Genomic DNA, 24,886 nt, shown 5'->3' on the forward strand with positions numbered 1-24,886 from the left:
GTGTGTGTGTGTGTGTGTGTGTGTGTTACCTTACCCAGGTTACATCATAACCCGCAACGGCACGAGTATCGATTAATCTTTCTTACAATCGGGAAAGGGCGAAGCAACAAAAAAAGCAACACGAGAAATAATAAGATTCATTAAAAGGGAACAGAAGCTGGTAGAGAAAACACACACACACACTTACTGTACGTGCTTGCAAGTCATTAAGATTAATGCATTTCTATTACAATCACCTGTGGTAAGCGTAAGCGTTCAGCCAATCCATCAAGCGCATCGTTTTTGACACGCTTTGACTCATTTTTCTCTTCTCCCAAACTCGAAGAGGAGAGGGTGCACTTTACGCTCGTTTTGGCGCGCTGCATGGCACGGGATTTATGAATTATAATTAATCCACTATCGGTACCCTGGGGTAGACTCTACACTACCGCGTTGCTGGTTTTTTCCGCCTTTTCCACGCAACGCGCCTGTCACGTGCTGTCACATTAGCGCTGAAAGGGTTTTATGCATCTTCCTTGCGCTACCTGTGGCCCTTTTGCTGCTGCTATACCCCATTTATCATTTAATTGAGTTAATTTATCGCTGTTACCGCGTTTCTGTGTATGTGTGTGTTTGCAGTCCTCCTTATCCTCCTATTACTAGCCGTAGCAGCCCATCTCCCATCGATGAAATCAAATTTTCCCATTATTTCCGCGCGCCCACGTGGTTGGTGGCGCACCACCACGCGCTTTTGTGTCGGGCAAATCAAATTGAGCAGCGCTAAAGCCTGTGTGTGTAGTCGCCAGGTGTGTGTGTGTGTGTGTGTGTCGGTTAATTAAACGTTCAATTATGCAAAGAGATTGCCACTGCCGCTGCGTACGGCTCCAACATCCAACAAATTTCCCTCCACCGATAAGCGAAGAGGCTTCAATTACGCGAATCGATGCATAAACACACCCACACGTACCCGTAGAGGAAGAGTGTGCTATTATCAAATTTTACCCATTTAGCGAATTGGTGGGTTTGATGGTTTTATTAGCCGTGTCTTTTTTTCCCCGATCGTTATGAATGCAAAATCATCCAGGGTCGAATGTGGATCTAGGGAAATGAAAAATGAGCTAATCATTTCCTTCCTTTCCTTTAGCGCTTTCATTGGAAGAGCATTATAGCAAAGAGAGAGAGAGAGAATGTGTGTGTTATAAAATATGCACATGCTAAACCAACCAGAAACCAACCGGAAACGAGTTCATTTGTCTGTGCAGAGAGACATTGGATAGAACAATCAAACGGTTTATCTCATTTCCATTCCCTTCTGCTGGTGCTGCTGTCATTGAAACATTCTTTCTAATATCCTTTTCATGTTTGGTCTCTTTCTCTTCCCTCGTTTTTCCCACAGGATATCCCCGTTCTGATTGTGGCCGGGCGCATCGAGCGGATAAGCCCTTCGTATCAGCTGCAGACGACAAATGGATTGTAATTGCTGTCAACGCCACCATTGCCTGCCTCATCATCCGCACCACGGTGGACCAGCACCTTATCGCCAGCAGCAGCAGCAGCAGCAGCAGTTGCAGCGGGAGTAAAGCACCCGAACCTTGTGCTGGAACTGATGTGCCCCCGTGGGGCCCACGGCGGTACCGAATGCATCACCAACAGCGGATGCATTAGAAGGAAGGAGCAAAAACTAGCGCGGGTAAGCATGGCAAACATTATCAAGTTTTGATTTGGTCGTCTAGCAGTGGTAACGCAGGGGGCAGTTGGTTTATTTATTGAACGCTCAGTACTTCTTCCTCTTAATCCCCCCGAACTGTAGCTGGTCGGTACGGGGCCAAAAGCCATATTGTCGAACGCTTCTTGCAAATGCAAACATTCAATCAGTCAGTGCCGTGCCGAGAGTGCCGCACAAATAGATGTGCATTATGTGCCTTCGCCTCCCCCCCCCCCTCCCCCCTTCGTACCAACTCGTCAGCGTGAGTAATGATGAGGTAGATAATGCCGGATCTGCTCATCGGAACCTAATGATCGAATGGCCGGTCGCGCGACAAACGGGCGCTCAATCATCAAAGAACAAATGATGATGCGAAGAAGGACCGCCGTTTGGCAAAACCACTCCAGCACACTTGACATTGATTGGATACCGCTAGGAATTTTGCAGCGAGAGAGAGAGAGAGAGAGAGAGAGAGAGAGAGAGAGAGAGAGAGAATGAGACAGAACCCAGATGAGTTGAAGTACCGCCGAAGCTCGTGCATATATTTGCACAAACTGCATCAAAACGGTCGAAGCGCACGGTGTGTTGTGCGATTGGGAGATTCGCGGGGGTTATTGACTCGGTAAAGATTAGCGTAATGCGTAGCTCAATTGGTATAAAACGGACGGTCCAGGCATCGATATGGGGAATGGGTGTTATTGATGTTGATTGTTAAGAGTTTAACGCGATAGGGACGGATAATATGCATAATACGATGACAATTATAAAGTAAACAAAGTGGTAAATGAGTTCTCTGCACTTAAAACTTAACACGCTAGAACAGTATATTAAGTAGAAAAAGGCAAGACAGAGACCATTACTGCACGTTTTGGGGTGGTTATTAGTAGATTAAAACAGCGTATGGCGTTAAATGGTGGTGAAAGGAGCGTTTTGTTGAGCAGTTTGCATAACTTAAGGCGCCACTGTCCATTTCCGCATGGCAAAGGCCATATCACCAAACGCCTGTAGTTATGCTATCGTTTCCAACAAAATCCACCCGAAAAGCTTGCTTACCGTTTTATGTGTGTGTTTGTCCAGACTTTAAGAGACGCCTGGGATACGTGTTAAGCCCAAGAAGTCAATCCTTAAATCTCTCACCGGAACCGAACCGAAACCCAAAGATGGAATGTCCATCATGCATCGTGCAAAACCCCCCCCCCCCCCTCCGCATCCCGGCGATTGATGTGTGTCGGAAGCAAACGCCGCAAAAGAAGGTTGGAAGAAACATGATGATGCTTTTCGCCTCGGTTGCTGCTGTCAATGGACACCCTGGCGGGCGGTAACTTTTTGATCCCTTTTCCCTTCGGGACCGCGCTGGGGTCATTGAGTTTTGGAGCTGGGTTTGTTTTGGACAGATGTCACGGACACGAGTAGCACGAAAGTAGTAAGGACCGGGGGCAGAAAATGGTAGAAGAAAATTTCCTCCGAAGCAATCCCCAGTGGAATGGTGAATGATGCATGAAAACCCTCCCGGGGAAAATGAGGAAAGTGTGATTAATTGGAAAGGTTGCTGTGCAAACATGCCGTCCGTTAGCGAGCCGTCGATGATGAATCGAACTTTTTGGGTGACCTAAAATTGTGTTTTTATTTTTGGGGAATATGTGTAACACAAGTAGAAAGTATGACAATGTTCCATTTCCAGAGGCAAATGCATGTCCTAAAGCAGAACGAACACAGATCACGCTACTACATGATGAGCCCGATTAAAGCTTAGCGGTACGGTCTTGTAACTTCTCTCGCCGCAAGCAACAACACACCTGTTGGATAAGATTTCTTTCTCATTTTGGGGCGGGTTGGCAAAAAGTTGGCATAAATCCACCCTGCCCCCGTCAGTGAGAAAGGTTGCTTTCGACGAGCGTTAAGTGGAGTAGCTTTTGGCACATCATAAAACCTCAAACGTGCTCATCCTACTAAACAACGATCGTCGTCGTCGTCGTCGTCTTCCAGTCGATGCGCTAACACATGTGTGCCGTCAAACCCGAAGCGGGGCACTATATCGTGCCTGTCGGTGGCACTGGCTAGGGCTAGTAATTCATTGACCCTGACCATGGGTCGCTGGGGATCTGTTGCCCCTTTCCCCCATTTACTAACGCGAACGAGAGAGCGCGGTGAGAAATTTATGACGCCTAAAGTTTGCACACCGACTGACATTTACACGGAATTACGCTTTGAATACGGTAACACAGAATTAGAGACTTACGGGTTTGCTTCGATTCCCCCTGATGGTTTCTAACATCGACAGCAATTCATCATTCTCGCGTCTAGCGCGTATCACGATTGCACGTGTGAAACTGTCTATCTTGAAGTCTACATGCTCCCATTCATAAGTGGCGCCACCATCTGCATGAAAATAGCGACAGACGACAGGCGGAATTAAGAATGCACCTCGCCCTGTTAGATGCAGCACATCGTTGCACTAGCGAATCTTCTCACACCCCGCGACACCACGACGACCCAATTCGAAGCGCGCGCACATCATTATGCAACTGCAGTAGTAGTGGCGCAAGAGTTGCACGGCGTGTGATGATTCCCAGGTTGAGACAAGCACGCGCTTTGATGGCGCCCGAAGTTAAGCCGCACCCCTGGGGGGAGGTGCTGAGGGAAGTCTGTGTTCTAGCGCACTAGAATTTAAATGTTATTTAATTCGTCATCGTCTCGAACGTCTCGAGCATTTTTTTGCTGCAGTTTTCCCATGATTATGCGTACCGATGGGCGCAACTTGCTCTCCGCGCGAGGGATAAGGCAAAGTTTTCCACCCCTCCAAGAAACTAAGTTAAACGTCGGTTTGCTGCTCTGTACTTTGAAGCGAACTTCCGTTTTTTCTACGGTTTCTTCGCTACTGTGCCGGTTCCGGTGTGGAAGTAAAAACCGCGGGAAGCTGTGTCGTACTCGCGCTCTCCAGGTACGATGACTTGTGGAGCAGTAGAAGCAGAAAGCGGGCATAATTCTTGGCCTTTTGGGTCCAGCTTTTCCAGCCCTGAGGATGATGGAGGCCCAGCCAAGCGTTGAGAGAAGTAACTGCGCATTCGTTGGACGCAATGGCAAATTGGATGGAAGCCCGGAAAGTCACGTCCGGGCAGTGTCGAAAGCCGTTTAATTGGTATTTTCTTCGGAATTTTCGCACATTAGACGGTGTGAAGAGCGGTAGAGCAGCCAGCAGCCCCAGTGTTACGCCTCAAAGCGTCGGGATAAACGATCATAATTTCAACATCATTAGCCACCACCACGCCAATGGTGCAGAGAGGAAATTGGCTGCAGAAATTGAGTGCTGCTGCGGGTAGAGTGCTAATGTGTAATACGCAGTGCAGGTGTTGCAGATTTTGCAGAGCCGTTGAGCAAACTTACTCGATGTCTGAGCATCATGATTGGAATGTGTTCAGCTCCAACAAAAAATAACCTCTCATACTATCAAAAACACATCCTCCTAAGCCTTGCAGATTAAACCCCATTTAGCACCAAGCCTTTTCATGTGATGTCAGTTTTTACAATCCCACCAGCAGCAGCGCGCATACGTTTGTGGTGTTGTTTTATGGGGCCGTGTTTTTTTGTGCCCTCTCATTTAGATATTTTGTTGCAACCGCAACCTTCAACCTTAACCTCAACGATAGCCCCCTTTCGCTATGATCTTCCAAAGAGATGAAGATGACATCAACCTCACCAAGCGGTGATTATGTTTTGTACGCCAATCCTGTGGCTTAGGACAACGGAAGAAGCAAAGTTCTGAGCTCTGAGTCATTGGTGTTTCTCGCAAGGCTCCACGACTCATCCTCGTAGCAGGTAGTGGCAACAATAAAAAAATAAGGCTCCGAATGGTCAACGTGTCAGAAAAGGTTTAGCGATCGCGGCGAAGATCACGCGAGATCACTGTCTAGAGATGGGAACACATTGGAGCAATGTTCTGTATTTCCAGCTCAGCTACGTGCTGACATCACTCGCGATGAATTTGAATCTGTCCGGAGAACAATCAGACCTCTGGAGAACCTCTCACACACAATTGTGCATTGGAGTTGGCAAATGCTGTGCCTGCTCACCGACCAACCGACCGATCCAAACGATTGATGTCGAATGTTGAATGGATGATGAATCAATTGCGCGATTCTGACGCGCGTGCATTTCGAGTGGGTCACAGCTGGATTGTGAGAAGGGTCGGTTGGTAGGGTGGAAGAAGAGGGCTTTGAGTATGTACAACAACAATAATAATCGTGTTCCCTTCATTTGATCTGACGCAGTACTGCGTCACACCGTCGCGTTTTATGCCTTCCGATACTGATTTCCCATGTATTTCTCTTCTTTTTTTCTTTCTTCTTACTTTGTAGACTCATCGGTGTGGATGTTGGAATTCTGCGTCGCCTGGTCGTACTGTGGATTACAGAAACTGGCACGGGATATTAAAAACGATGACATAGATTCGCCGAGACGACGTCGAGAACTTGGAGCTTTGTGTGCTGATTGATTGTGCTTTCAAGTCATCGGGATTTAGGTGTCAGATGTTGTTGCTGCTTGGAAGACGTCGAGGACACAACTAGAGCTTGATCAAGCTGCTCTCAACCCATCATACTCTCAACAAATTTTGGAGATTACTCAATCTCACCGTACGAACCAAACGACGAACCCTGCCAGATCCGTTGGACCAACTAGAGCCTACCCAAGCAACAGGAGAGTTCATTGAGAGCACTCCCCGCTGCAACTAGCATACTAGCGCACACCATACCACTTTTTACGCCAACCCCTTACCCTTCAGTGTGCACCGCCAGTAGTGCGCAAAACCGGCCCCAAGCTGAAGCTCCCGAACGTTATCAGAATGCGTCGCAACTGGCTTCTGCGCTGCAGCATCCTGATCAACGTGGCCGTGGTGCTGTACATCGCCAGCCATCTGCTGATCGGGAGCGGCAACTTTGCTCTCGGCCCCTCCTACATCATATCGGATGAGGTGCTGAAGCAGCAGCAGCAGCAGCCGGCCGCAGCCGCCGAACAGTACAAACAGTATCTGCCGCCCGCCCAGCAGCGGTTGCTCGAGGCGGAGCAGCAACTGTACGAGGTGCAGCAGCAGCAGGCGCAACAATCAGTCCAGCAAGGACACAGCACTTTAGTGTTAAAAATTCAAGAAAATGGGGTAAGAAAAACAGAGCTGTTGACGTAAGGTTCCATGCTTTCAGCACTCGTTGCCCTCGGAACGAGGCACATTAGCAAGCGGCCTAATGAAGTTTAATGTCACAAACCATACACACATGCACATTCGTCGTTCGTCTGAAATTGCTCACTCGCGCTCGTTCATTCTTTACACACGGTCCAAATGAAACATTTGGACAGCCGCCGAGTTGGAATGGAGGTATTTTTTTGGGGGGATTTTTAATGTCGAAATTCGTCAGTCAACTCTGCGGTGCGTGCGTGCAAGTGGCGATCGTAAATGGCAAAAATGACTAATGGTGTCGACGACGCAGCGTACGTGAGGTGATTGCTTGTTGCGTTGTTCGTCCGTTTTTAAATTGAGATGCAGCGGCAGCAGCGTGGCGGCGGTGGTACTTGCACGCGGTACATGTCCGCTGCAAGTCTCAGTGTACGGAATCGGAACAGGTAACACCGATCCTCTGGCTAAAAATAGGATTGCGCCAACAAACTAACAGCACAAACTGCTGGCTGGCTAGGAGTTAGAAAGTTTTAGTTCTTTTCGATCCTGATGAATATTCAAACATTCGACAAACGGTGTGATGGCGGTGAAACCTTGAACCATGTGGTTTGACGCTAGCCAAGCTCTGTTGGCAAGCTAGCTCTGCGTTTTTTTATGACAGACGAACGGGGATGAACGTTCTCTCGCTTTTTTTTGGGGTGTTTTATGGATATTTTATTCCTTACACACGACGATTTCTATATCGCTTAAAGAGGAACCAAACCGACCAGACCCGGAGCCCGGCAGTTTCTATCGCATCTAGAGCATTTGTCTATCCGGCCAGAGCCACACTATGGGATTCTTTCAGAGCGGATAGTGAGAAGAGAGCCCAAACCACCCCGGCAAGAACAACACCATCATCGAGCCCAATCTATCGTGAACCGGGATACCGTTAGAGTCGGTGTGTCCCCTGCGCCAGTTATCGATCGGGTGGGGCAATTAGCATAAATAAATTTTGTTGGGCCATTCTTTGGCCGAAGGAAGCCGTAAATCGATGGGCGCGCGCAGACTGGCAAAAAATCTCAGACAGAAGAACACTATAGTGTAGTTTCAGCACACAGGCACGCCAATTAGGATCGGAGTCTTTGGAGCCACCAAGAAAGCCCAAAAACTTCTTCATAGAAGGTTTGTTTTCGGGGCTTTATCTTTGCTTTGCTGTTTTAAACAAGAAATTTATTTGTTTGCCAATATTTTACTCTGCGACCTAACGGAATCCGAAACCGAAGATGCTGTTAAAATTTAAAGCTTCGGTTCAGATCTCAGGCCAGACTTCTTGAGCCTATTTTGTTTCTTCTTCTCGGACATGGGACAAGATTTTGTTGTGTGTTGTCGTGGATTTTATCATTTCTGTCTTTGCAAACACACGCCCTCGTTTTAAACTGTGCTTTACGCGTTTGCTTTTGGTTTGATCAGGTTTAGCAATCACTCTTTATAGGCCATGTCATATTTACCGTAAGTCTGGCCTGTGTGGTTCCATTTTTTTTTGTTTTTTTTTTTTTTTGGGAAAAACGCCGGCACGAAGACGACGACGTCGTGCGAGATGATAAATATTTGCACAAGCGCGCACAAGAGATCCGTCCGCTGACATCGCCTCAGCTATCAATTATGTAGGGCGAGGAGCGAGACGAGATTGGAGAGGAGGGGGTGGTAAAAAGACGACGAATTAAGTTGCCAATGTGACGTGTTCCTGGCCGCGTGTGCTATTACGCGGAGAATACAAATGACCGACGAAGCTTTTGGTCTGTACCGCGCATTAATGGACGCCGGTGTCGCGTTTACCCGGGAGAGGATGGACTGCGAGAGGAGAGAGAGAGCATTCCCGGGACGGATGTATGTCATTTGCGAAAGACATTGCTTATGCACCGTCCTTCTTTTGTGTGTCTCCGTTGCGTCCGAAAATCTCCCATCCGGGTGTGGGAGGAAAGGAAGGCATAAAGCTCGCGCGGGAAGCGACAGGAAGCGAAGCTGCAGGTTGGCATTCTTCGGGCCATGTGGGAAGAGCCGTTTTGCGAACGTGATTTTGCGATTTAAAGCGATTTCAGCGAGAATCGGGCGGTGGAAAATTGGGTCAACAAGGCGGTGGACAAAGGAAAAAGGGGTTGATTGCGAAACTGTATGATTGATGCGAACCCCCTTGTTGTTCTTCCCGATGTGTGCTTTGCAGATTGGCGTGCAGGAAGTGTCCCAGCAATTGCAGCAGACGCGACAGCTCGCACAGAGCGGTGGCAATCAGCAGCAGCAGCAGCAGGAACAGTTGATGCTGGAAGCACGCGATGTAGATAACAGTAATCTTAATGTAGACGATAGTCGTTTCGATGTGCCAACGGAGCGGAGCACCGTCCGGAAGATGGGCGATGTGCTCTACCAGGACGGTCAGCAGCAGCAGCAGCAGCAGGTGGTGGTGGCAGCGGGCGGCATTGTACCCGGAAGCGTCGGTGGTGGTGCGACCGGTGCGCTCAACGGTACCGATATCTTTTCCACCACTGCGTCCATGGATGCTGACGCGAAGCTGAGGTAAGCTGTGTTAGGGACTCCTTGGGAAGCAACGAGCGCCTTAACCGATTCTCCTTCTTCCAACACAGATCGCTGCTCAACTGCCACGACCGGGACTACGAGCCGTACATCGGGCAGCGGGGCGACTTCTGGGTGATGCGGAACTACATCCGGGCGGAGCACGGTGATCTGCGGTGCCACGAAACCATCACCTACACGACGCACGCCGACTACACGTTTCTGGACAATTTGGTACCACTGCTGGAACGGTAACGGAGAACAATTGGTTGAGCAAAACATCGATCTAGAGCTTTAATTCTATATTTATTTCTTTCTGCAGGTGGAACGCTCCAGTCAGCCTTGCGCTTCACGCACCCGGCACGGACTTTGTGCCGACGATCAATTCGATAAAGTATCTAAGAGACTGCATACCAGAGAGTCATTTAGTCCGACAGTTTGTCACATTTCATATTTATTTTAGTAGTAAACATATTCCAAAACTCGTAAGTATGGTTTCGAGGTGTTTTTTGCATAGATTTTCACTGTTTTTCAACATTTTTTGTATGATTTGGTCAATTTATTGACAATTTTACAATCGATTTCGAATCTTTCCAACGTTTAATAGACAATGTACAGGGGTTTCCGAGTCTATTTTCAATGTCGACATCATTTACATTGCCTGTGGGATGTTTTCCAACAGCTTTCAAATGGTGTATTGGCATCACGATAGTTCTATAGTTCTTACACATCATTTTCAACCCGCCTCAAGCCGGCTTGAATTTGACAGTTCTTTAGTGATGTGTTGAAAATCATGCGTACATAACTGAAAAAATATTGTTATGTAAACAAATTTTTTGACAGCTGTTGAAAAACATACTGCAAGCGGTGAATTATGTTGTGCACATTAAAAAGTGTCGTGGATAACCTTGCATAAATAATTCAAGCCAAACAATTGAGAAATTATCAATACAGGGGTTTCCGAGTCACTTTCGAATGTGTGCATCATTATTCACCGGCTGCAAGATGTTTTTCAACAGCTGTCAAATGGTATTTTTGCATCGTAATACAATTTCAGTTCTTACTTATGATTTTTACCACATCACAAAGAACTATAAAACACAATCCGGTATGAGACGTGTTGAAAATCATGTGGAAGTATTGAAATTTTATTATGATGAAAATACACCATTTGACAGCTGTTGAACAATATCTCGCAAGCAATGAATAATATTGTAGACATTGGAAATTGACTCGGAAAACCCTGAAATTGTGGGACAGATTCACAAATATTAGAAAAATTGACAATGCATGATTTTCCAAGTCACTTTCGAATGTGCACATCATTATTTACCGCCACATCATTATTCAAGATGTTTTTCAACAGATGTCACGTATTGTATGTGCATCAAATTCAAATTTCAATACTTCAACATGATTTTCAACTCATCACAAAGAACTGTCAAACTTAATCCAGCTTGAGATGTGTTGAAAATCATGTGGAAGTATTGAAATTTTATTTTGATGAAAATATACCATTTGACATCTGTTGAAAAACATCTTGGAGGTGGTGAATAATGATGTGCACATTCGAAAGTGGCTAGGAAAATTCTTTAAATCACTGAAATCATTCAAAAAATGTGGAAAAACTATGACAAAGTATCCTTAAAACTGCGGAAAATCTCAGTAATCTCCTTTTCCGGCGCACTTCTCCATACTAATGCGTTCCTTCTTCTCCCTCCCAATGCCAGGTTCCTAAACACAATCAAGTATTAGACACGCCGTACAACTGCTCGCTGGCGATACCGTACTTCAACGTGTCGGCGGCGCAGCTGTACAAGACGCAAAAGAAGCTGCTCTACCCGGTGAATGTCGGGCGCAACATTGCCCGCGATGCGGCGATGACCCATTTCCTTCTAGCTAGCGATATTGAATTGTACCCCAACCCAGGGCTGGTGCACAAGTTTCTCGAAATGATCGCCCGGAACGAGCCGGTGCTGCAGCGTAAGAATCCCAGGTATGTGGCGCTTGGTGTCTAGCTTGGTGCGTGTTGGTGAGCATTGGCTGACGAGCGGGTTTCACTCTCTCTCTGCTTTCAGAGTCTTTCCTCTGCCAATATTCGAGGTAGATAATAATTCACCGGTGCCGCGTGATAAGGCGGAACTGCAGGAGCTGCTGCGCAGCGGGAAGGCGATCCCGTTCCACAAGCGCGTCTGCTCGAGCTGTCACGGCGTGCCGAAGTCGAAGGAGTGGATCGCTGCCAACGAAACCGACGGTATGACCTTTAAGCAAGAGATTTTTTTTAGAAAGAATACTAACTCGATTCTCTTTATTTGGCTAGATTTGGGCGTGTTTCACATTGGCAAACGCATCGGGTACTTCGTGCACTGGGAACCGATCTACATTGGCACGCACGCCGATCCACACTACGACGAGCGGTTAAGCTGGGAGGGGAAGAGTGATAAGATGACGCAGGTAAGCTTGGATGCAAATTTAATGAGTGTCCTTTTCTCTAACAAATCAAATTCAAAATTTAACTTTTTCCATCTCTTCTGCTTCCCAACAACTCCCAAAAGGGCTACGCACTGTGCGTCCTCGACTACGACTTTCACATACTCGACAACGGGTTCCTGGTGCACAAGCCGGGCATCAAGGTGCTGAAAAAGGACCCGAAGCGGGCGATGCTCGCGGCGAAAACGAACCAACTGATCAAGAAGATCATCTACCCGGAGCTGCAGGTCATGTACGGAACGCGCAAGGGCTGTGCTGTATAGTTGAAGGGGAAACAACATTAGTATAGGGCCGGCGACACCGCTGGCAACGGTAGTACTAATGGTGGCGGTAGTAATGGTGCTAGTGATCCTGGTGGTGGTGGTATTATTGGTAGACGCTCGCGGACCATGATCTCATCGTCCTTCGGGTCGGCGGCGGTCGGCTGATCCTCGCTGTCGCTGCTGTCGGCGGCACCGGGCGGCCCGCCGTACCGGGCGCACGTCAGCAGCCGGCGCAAGAAGGGCAAACCGAGGGGCTACGTACGCCGCCGCTAATGCCGATGACGGGCCGATGAGCGCACGGTCCGTGGCCATGGGGTTTCTAGGACCCCGTTTGGAAGTCTGCAGGGTATAAGAAATCATATTTTCGTAAGTTTAGGTAAGTAAGTAAGCCAGTCAGTCTGCGCGTGTAAGTGTGCCGAGATACGTGCGTGTATGTTTCTCTCCGTGTGTGTGTGTGTGTGTTTTATGTTTATGCAACCACCAAGCACAATGACTCGGATTAAGAACAAATAGCTATTTAAGAGTGCGTCCAACAGCGATCGAACTTCTGCTCGCTGCTGTGGTGGCAGTGGGGAAGCTCTCAATCGCGGGAACGAAAGAGGGTGGACCCGTTCCTGGAAGTGATATTACCTGAGGACACTTTAGTTACGATTTTAATTCGATAAGAAGATGCGGAGGCAGAAGTTCCCCAGGGGCCTAGTGATAGAATGTATGTCTGTCTGTACTGAGAGTTGTGTAAAGGAGAAGGACATGATAAGGTGAAGCTTTTTTTTTCTTCTTCGTTAAATCCTTCTGCTACGGTAGCACATTGTGCATCACCATAACACTGCACACAACACACTGCAAGGGCGCACGATGGAAGCAGCAACACCCTAGTCGCATAGTCGCATTCATTCGATGGTTCAATGTGTTTCGATGTGTGGATAGGAGAAGCGGATCAGTGTGCACAGGTGTGGCAATTTTATTCAAAGTGCATTGTGCAATAGGAATGGTTTACTTTACCAAACGCCTCCATAGCAAAGCTAGCCACTGGTAGGGATGATTTTATAGTAGAAATTTGTCTTTTGGTTCTTCTTTTACACAACAATTATAAATGGTCAAACCACTTTTTAAAAAAAAGTTTTTTAAAAAGTTTTTTTCTTAACATTAACCAGCAGGAGTCGGTCTTACCACTCTGTTGCCCTGGATTTGTTATTGGTCTTGGTCTGCACAGTCCATAGTGACTGTTTATTGGTGTGTGTTTTTTCGTTCGAGCTCTAAACCGATAAAAGAGTTCTATATATGGCCCATTTATTTGAACCGCTTATTTACCTTTTTTTAAATCAGTGTTCCAGCATAGCTGACCTATACATCTGTTTGCAAAGATCAACAGTTCGTTTTTTGTTTACCTAAATGCAGGAATCTTAAATGTAATGGACGATAAAACTGAAGCATTCAATTATGCGCACTGTATCATACAATAACTTGGTAGACATTTTACAAAAATTCAAAAAAAAAACGCACAGTTTTGTGTGAAGAATGAGGCGAAACTCGGCAACAAATAATCACTAATGTTAACAAGAAACAAGGAAATGACCAAGCACTGATCTAAAATATGTTCGCCGGAAGACGAGAGTTCTGAGCTCCTCGGGCGTGTTTAAAGCAAACGAGAATCTCGCAACGGAGATGAACAATGTTCAATACAAGGAAATGGAATGAAATGGAAACGAAACAAAACAAAAAGACATGTGAGCAACAATAATTTTACCCTCCCCTCATACATCGTACTCACTAAGAAAGAAGCATGCATTTTTAATGCGTTTGATGCTTATTACTCTGATGTTTATGTATTGATTTATTGTACATTTCTTTCTTTTTTACTTGGTTTATTTATTTTTATTTTTTGGTTGCATTCTTTTGCACACTGAATCTCACTCTGGTTGTTCATTTATATTTCAAATAAATTCCTTTTCTTTTTGTGTGTGAGTGTTTTTTACAAAGAATCTTATCAAATTAAGAATCTTCTAACTCTAATCTTCTACTAAGCTATATAGTATGTTGCTCTGTCTTTTCCGTTTAAGCTTAAAGCAAAAATATGCATAACACAACAACTAGTTACATATCGAAACATAAACCAAGTAGTGTGATAACAATAGCTATTCTCTTCCAAGCTTCTCGATACCTACGAACAAAATACCATTTCTATTAGCATTATCCTAGCGACTTCTATTTCCTTTGCCCATTACTCGTTCAATACATCGTATTATGGTTCATTTAGCCAAAACAGGCAAAACGCAAACTAACACTCTGTATAAACAATTGAACGGATACAAGCAAAATAATTTTAAACAAACACAAGCACACACACAGTCTCGGTAGCGGTTGTTTATTTTACGTCTAAATAGTAAGTGCCTTATTCGTACGAAGAAAAACAAAAAACTAAAAAATAAACACGCGCATAAGCATGAACCAAAACATGGGCAACACAAGAGAAAAATAGAGATGGAACATGGAAAATGAAAACAATTGATTAATGAAAAGGAATGAAACAAAAAAAGTCCAAACAAATTGAAATCAATTTCGAAAGCATTCAAAAAAAGAAAAAAAAGAAATTAAAACAAACAAAAACACACAAAGCGTATAACAAAAAAAAAACAACCTGGAAGAGTGATCAAGAGAGAACGAAAGTAAAACCTAATACTCTCCATCAAATCGAATTCAAACTGTTTAACACAAACATACACTTACAATATGATGCAGCATGATTAACGAAATGCTCGAAACCTTTTCTCTCCCTCTCTCTTTCTATTGCATGATACACTAGCGGATATTTTAATCACTATACGAGCATTAGTTACGTACTGTTTATTCACTATTTTCTAACCACCCTCTCTCTCTCTCGCTCTATCCTTCTATGTAGCTTTCGAAAAATTACGTTAACCTTCTGTACATATATTGTAGCGTTAGGGGATTAAGTTAATTACTATCATCGAAGGTATCTTGCTAATTAAAAGCTCGACAAAGTTAGCTCGCTAGAACAGAGATCCCGTTCCATTCTGCAAATGCTGCTGTTCATTTCATCACTCCCTTAGACAGATACATAAACTGTAACGACAGCAGAATGGAGCGTAGCACACTATCGTTTATACTATTCATTGTACATAGCCGACAGAGCGTTAGGCAATTTGTGTTTTCTGTAGGGATCCTAATTGAGCTGTTGGTAATGGTTTTTTGTTTGTTTGTTTTAAAGCGTTCGGGTAGCTTGCAGATTTTAGCAGATCTTTCGTTACAGTACGAACCAATCACAACAGAACTAATATCCAGTACCAGAAGCGAAACGAACAAAGTAAGGACGAGGTGTAGCAGGAAACTAATTGTGTACAGGTCTAAAAATGGAAACAAAAAAAACGAAGGAAATAATAGGGAGGGGACTGACACGGAGAAATCATCGGGAGTAATAAATGTATTTCCATAGAAGTGTTCCTTTTTTAAAGAGTGTGCGAAAGTTCGTCAATTTTAAATAGTAGTTAGGCCGCTGGTTCATGATGACTCTCACTGGAATAGCTTGAATGTTGAACGTTATTATAGGAGATCAAGAGATTCTTCAAGAAGCGTGGATACCTTCAAGATCAAGAGATATTCCCCGGTTTCCTGTCCAATCTCACCAAGAGCATCCGAACCCATTACGAACCTGTTGTTAAGCCGTGCGTTTAACGATTGTACAATGAAGCCCGATAACCGATTTGTTATCAATAGCCCGTCATCATTAATCAACATCCACGCACAGATTTTCCAAGTGATGATGCATAAGCTACCACGACTCCGTTCGATAATTTCACAAAACAAAACACGCCGAAATCGATCAAACCCAGAAAGTGACCGATTCACCCTTGATTGCCATCTCACAGACCGCAGCGGGGTGAAGGGAGGTGGTAAAAATTCCGATATGAAACTGAACGCCACCCTTATCTTATCGGTGCACACACCGTTTGTGTATCGCGAGGCGAGAGCGAAAGAGCGAGTGAGCGTACGATAAGCCAGCCAGGTCGGCCAGGTCTCACTAACCGATCATTCAGAACCTACCGTAATCAGTTGACAACGGTGACGCTGTGCGGTACGACTCCAGCAGCGGATGTGAACCATAAGGGCCCCCTCTGCCTATTCCGAGGTGTTAATTTGTGATGCTTTTGTCACCGCATCGAGGCGCACTATTTGTTGAATTGTGGACGTGATCGATGTGTTAGAGTGGTCGTTGGTTGTTGGAGCTTCAGCAGCAGCAGCAGCAGCAGCAGCAGGAGGAGAGAGCAAAGTTTGAACGATTTCAATCAATTCACCTCCCCCTTTTTCAATCGTGCTTGGGTCCGTGTGTGTGTGTGTGTGTAACGTACATGCATTGCACGCCAGACATTGGAAGTCTCTCGCTTGTACGTCCGAAAAAACATCAGACTTGAACCCGCTGTTACGAGAGCTCCGATTTTGATCGCACAACGATCAGATGACAGCAAACTATAAGCCGTTGCGTGCGGACGATGCGGAGATGATTGCACGCCGCTCGACAGTACTCCGGACGGTGCTGCTGCTAGTGATCTTGTCCTTTGTGCTGTTCTGTCTACTCGGGTACTACTACCAGCCGGCGGGCGGTAATCGGGACTACGCACGCAACCAGTACCTGTTGGAGGGAGCCTCCCACGAAGCGCTGCTGCGCCGTCTCAAGTAAGTACTTCCGGCATGTGATATTGGGCGAGTGTGTGGCGGACATTGTGTGTTGATTGTAAAACATCTCCACTCCATGTAGTGTGGAGGTTGGAAAGGTAGTGGAACCGGCTGAAGTTATTTGCACGGTGAATGTTTTACCACGCTGTACCCTAATCAGACATTTGTTATCAGTTGGTGAGGGCGAAGTCGGTCTGTTTTGGCATTGTTTAATGCCCCAAAAAAACACTGCACGATACAGGGTAATGTGCAGCGTCACATGAGGCTGCGTCATCATGATCAGGCTTTTTCATGCTTCTTCAGTTTTTTTGGAGGCAGCTTTGAATGAATTGCTTTACCGGTTGTGCATGTAGAGCTGCACGGCTTTTGCAGGCTCTTATCAAACAGTGCGATAAGAGTACCTCCTTCCCCCACCAAGCTCTCTTCACACATGCCGGTTGACTCACGCCGTCATCGATTGAATCAATTAGCAACACTTTAACTGTTGAGCTCATGGTCTTTTCTCTCTTTTTCTCTCTCTCTATTTCCATTCGTAGAACAATCCTGAACTGCAACACCCCGTCGAATGAATTCCAGCTTGAAACCCACGGCGATCACTACCTTCTGCGTAACTTCTACGCTCCAGAGCGGATTGTTCACTGTTACGAAACCATAACCTACACCACGCACGCCGACTACACCTTCTTGGACAATGTGGTGCCGCTGCTAGAACGTTGGTTGGCACCTATCAGTATCGCACTGTATGCGCCTGGAGTCGATCTTGACCGATCGGTAGCTCTGATCCAGTATCTGTTGGAGTGTCACGAGCAGAGAGCGCTGGTGCGTGACTTCGTGAGCTTTCATCTTTACTTTGAGTTTGAACATCTTCCGCCGCAGCCAGTATCGTACTACAGGGAGTTGCTATCCGTTCCTCTCGTGGATTGCACTAATGTGACGAACGCCTGGAACTCGTTACTCCGCAACGACAACTCCTCAATGCCTACCTTCCGGGCAGCCAACAACCTAACCTACCCTGTGAACGTGGGTCGTAACATTGCGCGCAGTGCGGCCGGTACTCATTTTGTACTTGCGAGCGACATCGAACTCTACCCAAATCCCAACTTTATCCCGATGTTCCTGCGCATGATCGCGCACCCCTTCTACCAGTACACACTGCATAACCCATCCGTTTACGTACTGCCAGTATTTGAGGTCGCAGAAGACGTCCCTGTACCGGTGGATAAGGCCCACCTGCTCGAGGATCTCCAGAGCGGTGATGCGATAAAGTTTCACGAGAAGATATGCTCCAACTGCCACACGGTGCCGGGCTACGTGGAGTGGCTAGCGGTAGTGAAGGAAGACTACACAATGGACATACACGTGACGGCACGGAGGGAAGGTGCGTACGCGTCCTGGGAACCAATCTACGTCGGCACAAAGCACGAACCGGAGTACGACGAGCGGTTAAGCTGGGAAGGCAAGGCGGATAAGATGACGCAGGTTGGGTCTGTGATCTTTTATAGCTTGAAAAAGTCATATTGAATGTCTTTTTTTTCTTTCCTATTTTAGGGCTTCATTATGTGCATCCTGGGCTACGACTTTCACGTTCTGGATAATGGATTCCTTGTTCATCGGCCCGGCATTAAAACGATCGCGCAAGCGAATCGACCGCCTCAGCAAGCGAAACAGCGAGCCTTTATGCGGAAAACGATTGCACGGGAGATATCTACTCTGTATGGTGATCGCGAAGGATGCAAGATATAACCCGGAGGACGTCCTCAGTCTCCCGTATTTTTCATATTCTAGTCAATTCCTGATGGAAAACACGCCTCCGTATTTTCTGGATGATCGTGAGCTTTATTCATACTGCTGCTGCGATCGTGAGGTGCCGATTACATTCCTTCTTAATTGTTGTTATTAATCTTATTCAGTCATCGTAGCCTCCATAGCAACGTTGCAAACTTTTCTTACCCATTTGACACATTCCACCGAGAGAATCAAGTAGTCCATTATTTAATTCGAAACCCTGTAAGTGGCTGCGTACAGACGATGTGGAGATGATTGCACGCCGCTCGGCAGTACTCCGGACGGTGCTGCTGCTGGTGATCTTGTCCTTCGTGGTGTTCTATATACTCGGATACTACTATCAGCCGGCGGGTGGCAATCGGAACTACGCACGCAGCCAGCACCTGTTGGAGGGAGCCTCCCACGAAGCGCTGCTGCGCCGTCTCAAGTAAGTACTTCGGGCAGAGATAGGGAAGGGATTGTGTGTGTTTAAGAGAGGAGGGACACTGTGTGTTGATTGGTAAACAACTCCACACCATGTAGCGGTAGTTTGAATGGTATAGGAGCTGAAGTTATTTGCACGGTGAATGTTTTACCACGCTGTACCCTAATCAGACATTTGTTATCAGTTGGTAAGGGCAAAAGCGACTTGTTTTGGCAGTGTTCCAGACCCTAAAAATACACTCCACGATACAAAGTAATGTGCAGCGTCACCATGGCCAGGCATCTTTAGTATAATTTTTTTTCTCCAGTTTTTTCGAGGAAGCTTTGAATGAATTGCTTTACCGGTTTTGCATTTAGAGCTGCACGGCTTTTGCAAGCTCTTATCAAACAGTGCGATAAGGGTACCCGCGAACCCTCTACCAATCTCTCCGCACAAGCCATTATTGATTGAACCAATTAGCGACACTTTAACCGTTGAGCTCATTCTCTTTCCTCTTTCTCTCTCTCTCCATTCGTAGAACAATTCTGAACTGCAACACCCCGTCGAATGGATTCCAGCTCGAGACGCATGGCGATCACTACCTTCTGCGTAACTTCTACGCCCCAGAGCGGATTGTTCACTGCTACGAAACCATAACCTACACCACGCACGCCGACTACACCTTCTTGGACAATGTGGTGCCGCTGCTAGAACGTTGGTTGGCACCTATCAGTATCGCACTGTATGCGCCTGGAGTCGATCTTGACCGATCGGTGGTTCTGATCCAGTATCTGTTGGAGTGTCACGAACAGAGAGCGCTGGTGCGTGACTTCGTGAGCTTTCATCTTTATTTTGAGTTTGAACATCTTCCCACGCGGCCAGTATCGTACTACAGGGAGTTGCTATCCGTCCCTCTCGTGGATTGCACTAATGCGACAAACGCCTGGAATTCGTTACTCCGCAACGATAAAACCTCAATACCTACCTTCCGGGCAGCCAACAACCTAACCTACCCTGTGAACGTGGGTCGTAACATTGCGCGCAGTGCGGCCGGTACTCACTTTGTACTTGCGAGCGACATCGAACTCTACCCAAATCCCAACTTTATCTCAATGTTCTTGCGCATGATCGCGCACCCCTTCTATCAGTACACACTGCACAGCCCCTCCGTGTACGTGCTGCCAGTGTTTGAGGTCGCAGAAGACGTCCCTGTACCGGTGGATAAAGCCCATTTGCTCGAGGATCTCCAGAGCGGTGATGCGATAAAGTTTCACGAGAAGATATGCTCCAACTGCCACACGGTGCCGGGGTTCGTGGAGTGGCTAGCGGTAGTAAAGGAAGACTACACAATGGACATACACGTGACTGCATGGCGAGAAGGAGCGTACGCAACCTGGGAACCGATCTACGTCGGCACAAAGCACGAGCCAGAGTACGACGAGCGGTTAAGCTGGGAAGGCAAGGCGGATAAGATGGCACAGGTTGCGTCTTTAATCTTGATACCCCCAAGAAATCATATTTAATTCGTTTCTTTCTGTCCTTTATTAGGGCTTCATTATGTGCATACTGGGCTACGACTTTCACGTTCTGGATAATGGATTTCTGGTCCATCGGCCCGGCATTAAAACGATCGCGCAAGCGAACCGACCGCACCAGCAAGCGAAACAACGGACCTTTATACAAGAAACGATTGCACGGGAGATATCTACACTATATGGTGATCGCGAAGGATGCATGCTATAACCCGGAGGACTCCTTCATTCCCCATTTTTCTCGGTACTTTCCATATTCTAGTCACCTTCAGATGGAAAACCTTCCCCGTGTATTCTCTTGGTGATCGTGAGCTTTATTCATACTGCTGCTGCGATCGTGAGGTGTCAACTACATCCTTCTTTTTGTGTTGTTATTAATCCTAATAAGTCATCGTAAATCGAGTATTAGAAAGTAGATGTCCACACTGTGAAGCGGCCCTAAGCACATCCGGTCACGTTGGCGACACCGTCGCACGCATTGACCAGCTCGTTGAACGCTTGCTCCGGTCCGCAGAAGTTCACCCGCGGCCTATCGTCCACGCACAGGAAGTACTTCTGGCAGTCGTTCGGGGCGCGGTAGAAGCGTACCGGCTGCACCAGACCCTGCGCCTGCGCCGGGCACTTGAAGCCCAGGTACGCCTCCGCATCACAGTCCTCCACCAGATCGGGCCAGTCGCACTGATACGTGGCCGAATTGAAGGCTAGCCCGGTGGGGCAGTCAAGCACATAGGCGGTACCACCGGCACAGTTCTTAAACTGTCCACAGTTGGCCCGATCACCGACCTTGTAGTAGCCGAACTGATGCGGACAGTCCTCCGTAGGGATGGGGGTTGCGTGCGCGTACGGCTACCACAGTCGACGTCGATCGGATACTGGCAGGGGTAGGTGAAGAGCGACACCTTGTCGTTGAACAGCAACCCGTCCGGGCAGAGCTGTCGCCGTGGCTCACCGTCCTGTTGTTGCAGAAGGAAAGCGTTACTGTGAAGTTCATAGTCCAAGACATGCTCGTCGGCATACTTACCACACACTCGATGTATGCGTCACACTGGTCGGGGACGGGATAGCGACCATTTTTCTCCGGACACGATTGACTCTGTGCTGTGAAGCGATGCGAAAGATAGTGATAGTAAAGATAAGACGTTTTAAGATTGCACAAAAAGCTCCTTTTTGGAGGCAATTCAATTTTTGACTATGTATGATGACTTGATCACGGGATCACGCAAATTGAAGCTGTTCCGTTTCCTGGTCGATTATAATTAACGTCTAATATTCCGTCCCACATTAAATCGGTGTTCAATGTCCTCCACGGGCGGCTGCATCGGAGTTTAAAATTAACACCTTCCCCGTGACTAATGGCGACGAACCTCATGCAAATCATGCAAATGTCTGAAAGCCCACCAGAAGAAAAAAACAAACAGGAAAGCTTCAAAATATTCGACCTTGAGCGGTATTTATATATGATGCCCCACCCCCCGTTGATGTTGTTGTTCACGGTGGAGATGCCTGCATATTCACATCCCTTCCATCATCCAACACATGTGGGGCTCATCTTCCCACGTCCAAGGTAAACCGGTATCGTTCAAACAACGAAAGATTCATCCCACCGCACGTCTTTGAAAACGCACGTCTCCAATGGCCCAACGTGGTGCATCTTCTTTGGTACGTCGTTAATAGTTGTATCAAAAATTTCCTAACCTTTGGAGAACGAACACCCACCACCGGGCGGCTAGAACGGAACGTGATTACGCTGAATGCAACGATCGCTCCCACAATTTTATCCCCCCTCTCCGGCACCTAACGGGAACGCGAACACTTTGCACACTTTCGCTTTTGATGGGAGCTTACATACAACGCAACGAAATGGCCTTGACACCGTTGGAAAAGTCACGAGTTTTCCCCGTATTCTTTTTTTTGCGATAAAGAAATGCGCTAAATGTTGAGTAATTACCGTGATAGAACAGTGCCATCGTACAGAGCACGATCGCGGTAGCGATCTTTCCACGCGACAACATGGTTCTAAGCTTCGTCTAAGTATCGCGAATCACTTTACAGCAATGCACAAGCCACGCGTGTCTGTTACCGTTGAAGGATGAGCTTAAACTGTTCGCCTCCCAAAGGTGCGGCGCGGAGATGATCACGCGTTAGTGTCTGCTCTTCTCCAGGTGGTTGTGGAGCTTGATCAGATCGTGGCGCAAACGGGGGAGGGATGCCCAAGCTCATCAGCTATTCCGCGACATTTAGGTTTGTCGCCGTCTTTTTACAGAGGGCACAGATGGTGGGATACCGTTGGAGGGGATGATGATAAATGGTTTAAACGGGGTGGTGATTTTTTTTCTTCTTCTCAAACGTCGACATACCGGATCAAGCACGTGCGTTTTCATTCAAAATCTCAGCAAACCGCTTTATGACGTCACGTTTTGTGGATGAAAACAAATTCGAACGGATTGTGGCGATAAGTTTGAGAGTGTTTTTGAAGCAGTTTTCGGGTGTGAAGTGAAATGAGAAAACGACCTTGAAAGCATGATTAATGAGAAATGTTTTAATCGGACATTGCTCTTGTCTTTTTCCCCCTTTGCGTTATACTTGTGCCCACGATAATCAAAGAAATTAAAATTTACTGATTTTTCAACATTTTAAGCAAATTTTATTAAAAAACAAAAATTTAACGATAGTTTAATGATTAAACTTAACAGGAAATATTAAAAAACTGTAACGACAATTTCAAAGGCAGCATGCTGTCAGTATTCATCTTGGTTTTCCACTGCCTCATTCACACCATGCTGTAAGCACCTTGTGCATGGTACAGTCTTATCGTGCTGTCAGTTCTGTACCAAGCACACAGTGAATGCCACAAAAAATAACACTACATTTCTAAGGAAAATTGAAAATCTAAAAAATTGGCAATCAAATAACTGAAAAATACATAGTCCACAATCTGATACATCTTAAAAAAAATTTTAATCTTAAAACTAAAATTTTGTCTCACCAACACGCACAGCACTGTTGCGTTCCATCCGTTCATCACTGTATGTTTGGCAGCGTAGGCGTTGACGTTTGCTTACGCTATTTGTGTGCAGCAGCAGCAGCAGCAGCTCCGTCCCTGTTTGTTTGTTTGTTTTTGTGGCTTTTTTCTACAAAAAAAAACTCTCCTCGGTGCCGTATTACTGGAACCAATTGTCAATAAGCAAGTGGCAAGCGGGCGGTACACTCTTCGTCGGCGGAAAATCAACAGCAATGTGCTGATGGTGAAGGCAACAGTGGTTCAAAAATACAAAGCGCACACGGCTGTACGAAGAGGAGGAGCACTGTCCCAGTCCCCGATGCTTCAGGAGGGAACGACGCCACCACCACCGCTGCAAGTGGGGATGAACCTCGCTAATGGGCCGGCTGCAACGGCGGAGCGGCAGCTTTGCCGGCTGTGCTTGGGACGGGACCGGCGAGCTGTGGTGGACATTTTCGCGGCACAGCAGCAGACGCCAACACAGCGGAGAGTCACTGGCGGGCGGGAGGATGGGATGCGGGCTGTCGCAAGCTGGATGTGATTGCGTTCGTTATGTATTGGGGAAGTGCGTGTGTGAGATTCATCCCGTTTTTTTTTTTGTTGTTTGCATTTTGTAGGTCACAGAGCACGATACGCTGCCGAGATGGGATCTGCAAGCCGTGTCGGGAGAAGGTGGACGACTTTGCCGCCTCCCGAGGAGCGCTGCAAGCAAAAACGAACGGAAGCTACTGCTCGGGAGAGGAAGACATACTGCACACGAAAGATGGTCCGGCAGTGGGACCGACTGGCGAGCAAACGGAGGAGGAGGAGGAGGAGGAGGGACGACCCGATGAGGATGAGGAGATGGAAATGATTGTAATTGATCCATCGCGGGACTACGAAGCTCGAACGATAGCCTGCCGCATCCTGCTGCCGAGCCGAGTGGTGTGGTGAATGGTGGCGGCAGGCACCGATCCTCAGTAGCACCGTACCACACGCCGAAGAGGAAGAGCCGGAAGGCTCCGATGCAGACGAAGGCGACGAGGGAGGAAGAAGAGGAGGAGGAAGACGAACTGAAATGTGATACAGCCGCCGGGTGAGACAGCGCCGAACGGGCTGGCCGGGCACCAGCTTCAAACACGGCAGCGTCGAACACGGCGCCGCCCCAAAAAACGGTCGTCTTCACCTGCAAGTACTGTGACGTGGCGTTCGCAGCCGCATCCGCCTGCCAGCTGCACGAGATGCAGGTCACGATCTGCTCGCACCGTACGCGTGCATCTTCTGCCAGTACAAAACCTCCATCCGGATGTTTCTCATTACGCACATACGGGATTCGCACG

At 47.0% G+C, this 24,886-nt stretch overlaps 4 protein-coding genes across 4 annotated transcripts; 3 read left to right on the forward strand and 1 right to left on the reverse strand.

Annotated features, from left to right (window-relative positions):
• Nucleotides 1–1,376: 1,376 nt before the first annotated feature.
• Nucleotides 1,377–14,711, forward strand: LOC121602348 (beta-1,4-glucuronyltransferase 1-like). Its single transcript, XM_041931124.1, has 9 exons — nucleotides 1,377–1,669; nucleotides 6,040–6,836; nucleotides 9,055–9,404; nucleotides 9,473–9,652; nucleotides 9,724–9,886; nucleotides 11,132–11,397; nucleotides 11,480–11,655; nucleotides 11,722–11,855; nucleotides 11,957–14,711. Exons 2-9 carry the CDS (start codon nucleotides 6,525–6,527, stop codon nucleotides 12,152–12,154), a joined length of 1,779 nt encoding a protein of 592 aa, XP_041787058.1. The 5' UTR covers nucleotides 1,377–1,669; nucleotides 6,040–6,524; the 3' UTR covers nucleotides 12,155–14,711.
• A 1,488-nt stretch (nucleotides 14,712–16,199) lies between these two features.
• LOC121602345 (beta-1,4-glucuronyltransferase 1-like) lies at nucleotides 16,200–18,589 on the forward strand. Its single transcript, XM_041931121.1, has 3 exons — nucleotides 16,200–16,846; nucleotides 17,383–18,325; nucleotides 18,395–18,589. Exons 1-3 carry the CDS (start codon nucleotides 16,629–16,631, stop codon nucleotides 18,587–18,589), a joined length of 1,356 nt encoding a protein of 451 aa, XP_041787055.1. The 5' UTR covers nucleotides 16,200–16,628.
• A 293-nt stretch (nucleotides 18,590–18,882) lies between these two features.
• Nucleotides 18,883–20,851, forward strand: LOC121602346 (beta-1,4-glucuronyltransferase 1-like). Its single transcript, XM_041931122.1, has 3 exons — nucleotides 18,883–19,058; nucleotides 19,573–20,515; nucleotides 20,583–20,851. The coding sequence occupies exons 1-3, from the start codon at nucleotides 18,883–18,885 to the stop codon at nucleotides 20,775–20,777; spliced, it is 1,314 nt and encodes a 437-aa protein (XP_041787056.1). The 3' UTR covers nucleotides 20,778–20,851.
• An 8-nt stretch (nucleotides 20,852–20,859) lies between these two features.
• On the reverse strand, nucleotides 20,860–22,714 carry LOC121602347 (protein obstructor-E-like). Its single transcript, XM_041931123.1, is given in 4 exon segments — nucleotides 20,860–21,387; nucleotides 21,390–21,519; nucleotides 21,588–21,664; nucleotides 22,515–22,714. Coding segments are annotated over 4 exon segments (654 nt in total). The 5' UTR covers nucleotides 22,579–22,714; the 3' UTR covers nucleotides 20,860–21,004.
• Between the last annotated feature and the right edge of the window lie 2,172 nt (nucleotides 22,715–24,886).

Source organism: Anopheles merus, unplaced genomic scaffold (assembly GCF_017562075.2).
Source record: "Anopheles merus strain MAF unplaced genomic scaffold, AmerM5.1 LNR4000418, whole genome shotgun sequence".
Classification (NCBI taxonomy): Eukaryota; Metazoa; Arthropoda; class Insecta; order Diptera; family Culicidae; genus Anopheles; species Anopheles merus.

Bases quoted from the DNA above. Each gene is read 5' to 3' on its own strand.
- LOC121602346 (XM_041931122.1), top strand. From the start codon at position 18,883: ATGATTGCACGCCGCTCGGCAGTACTCCGGACGGTGCTGCTGCTGGTG. The intron at 19,059-19,572 runs GTAAGTACTTCG...CTCCATTCGTAG, and splicing joins GCGCTGCTGCGCCGTCTCAA to AACAATTCTGAACTGCAACA. The intron at 20,516-20,582 runs GTTGCGTCTTTA...GTCCTTTATTAG, and splicing joins AGGCGGATAAGATGGCACAG to GGCTTCATTATGTGCATACT.
- LOC121602345 (XM_041931121.1), top strand. From the start codon at position 16,629: ATGACAGCAAACTATAAGCCGTTGCGTGCGGACGATGCGGAGATGATT. The intron at 16,847-17,382 runs GTAAGTACTTCC...TTCCATTCGTAG, and splicing joins GCGCTGCTGCGCCGTCTCAA to AACAATCCTGAACTGCAACA. The intron at 18,326-18,394 runs GTTGGGTCTGTG...TTCCTATTTTAG, and splicing joins AGGCGGATAAGATGACGCAG to GGCTTCATTATGTGCATCCT.
- LOC121602348 (XM_041931124.1), top strand. From the start codon at position 6,525: ATGCGTCGCAACTGGCTTCTGCGCTGCAGCATCCTGATCAACGTGGCC. The intron at 9,405-9,472 runs GTAAGCTGTGTT...CTTCCAACACAG, and splicing joins GATGCTGACGCGAAGCTGAG to ATCGCTGCTCAACTGCCACG. The intron at 11,856-11,956 runs GTAAGCTTGGAT...AACTCCCAAAAG, and splicing joins AGAGTGATAAGATGACGCAG to GGCTACGCACTGTGCGTCCT.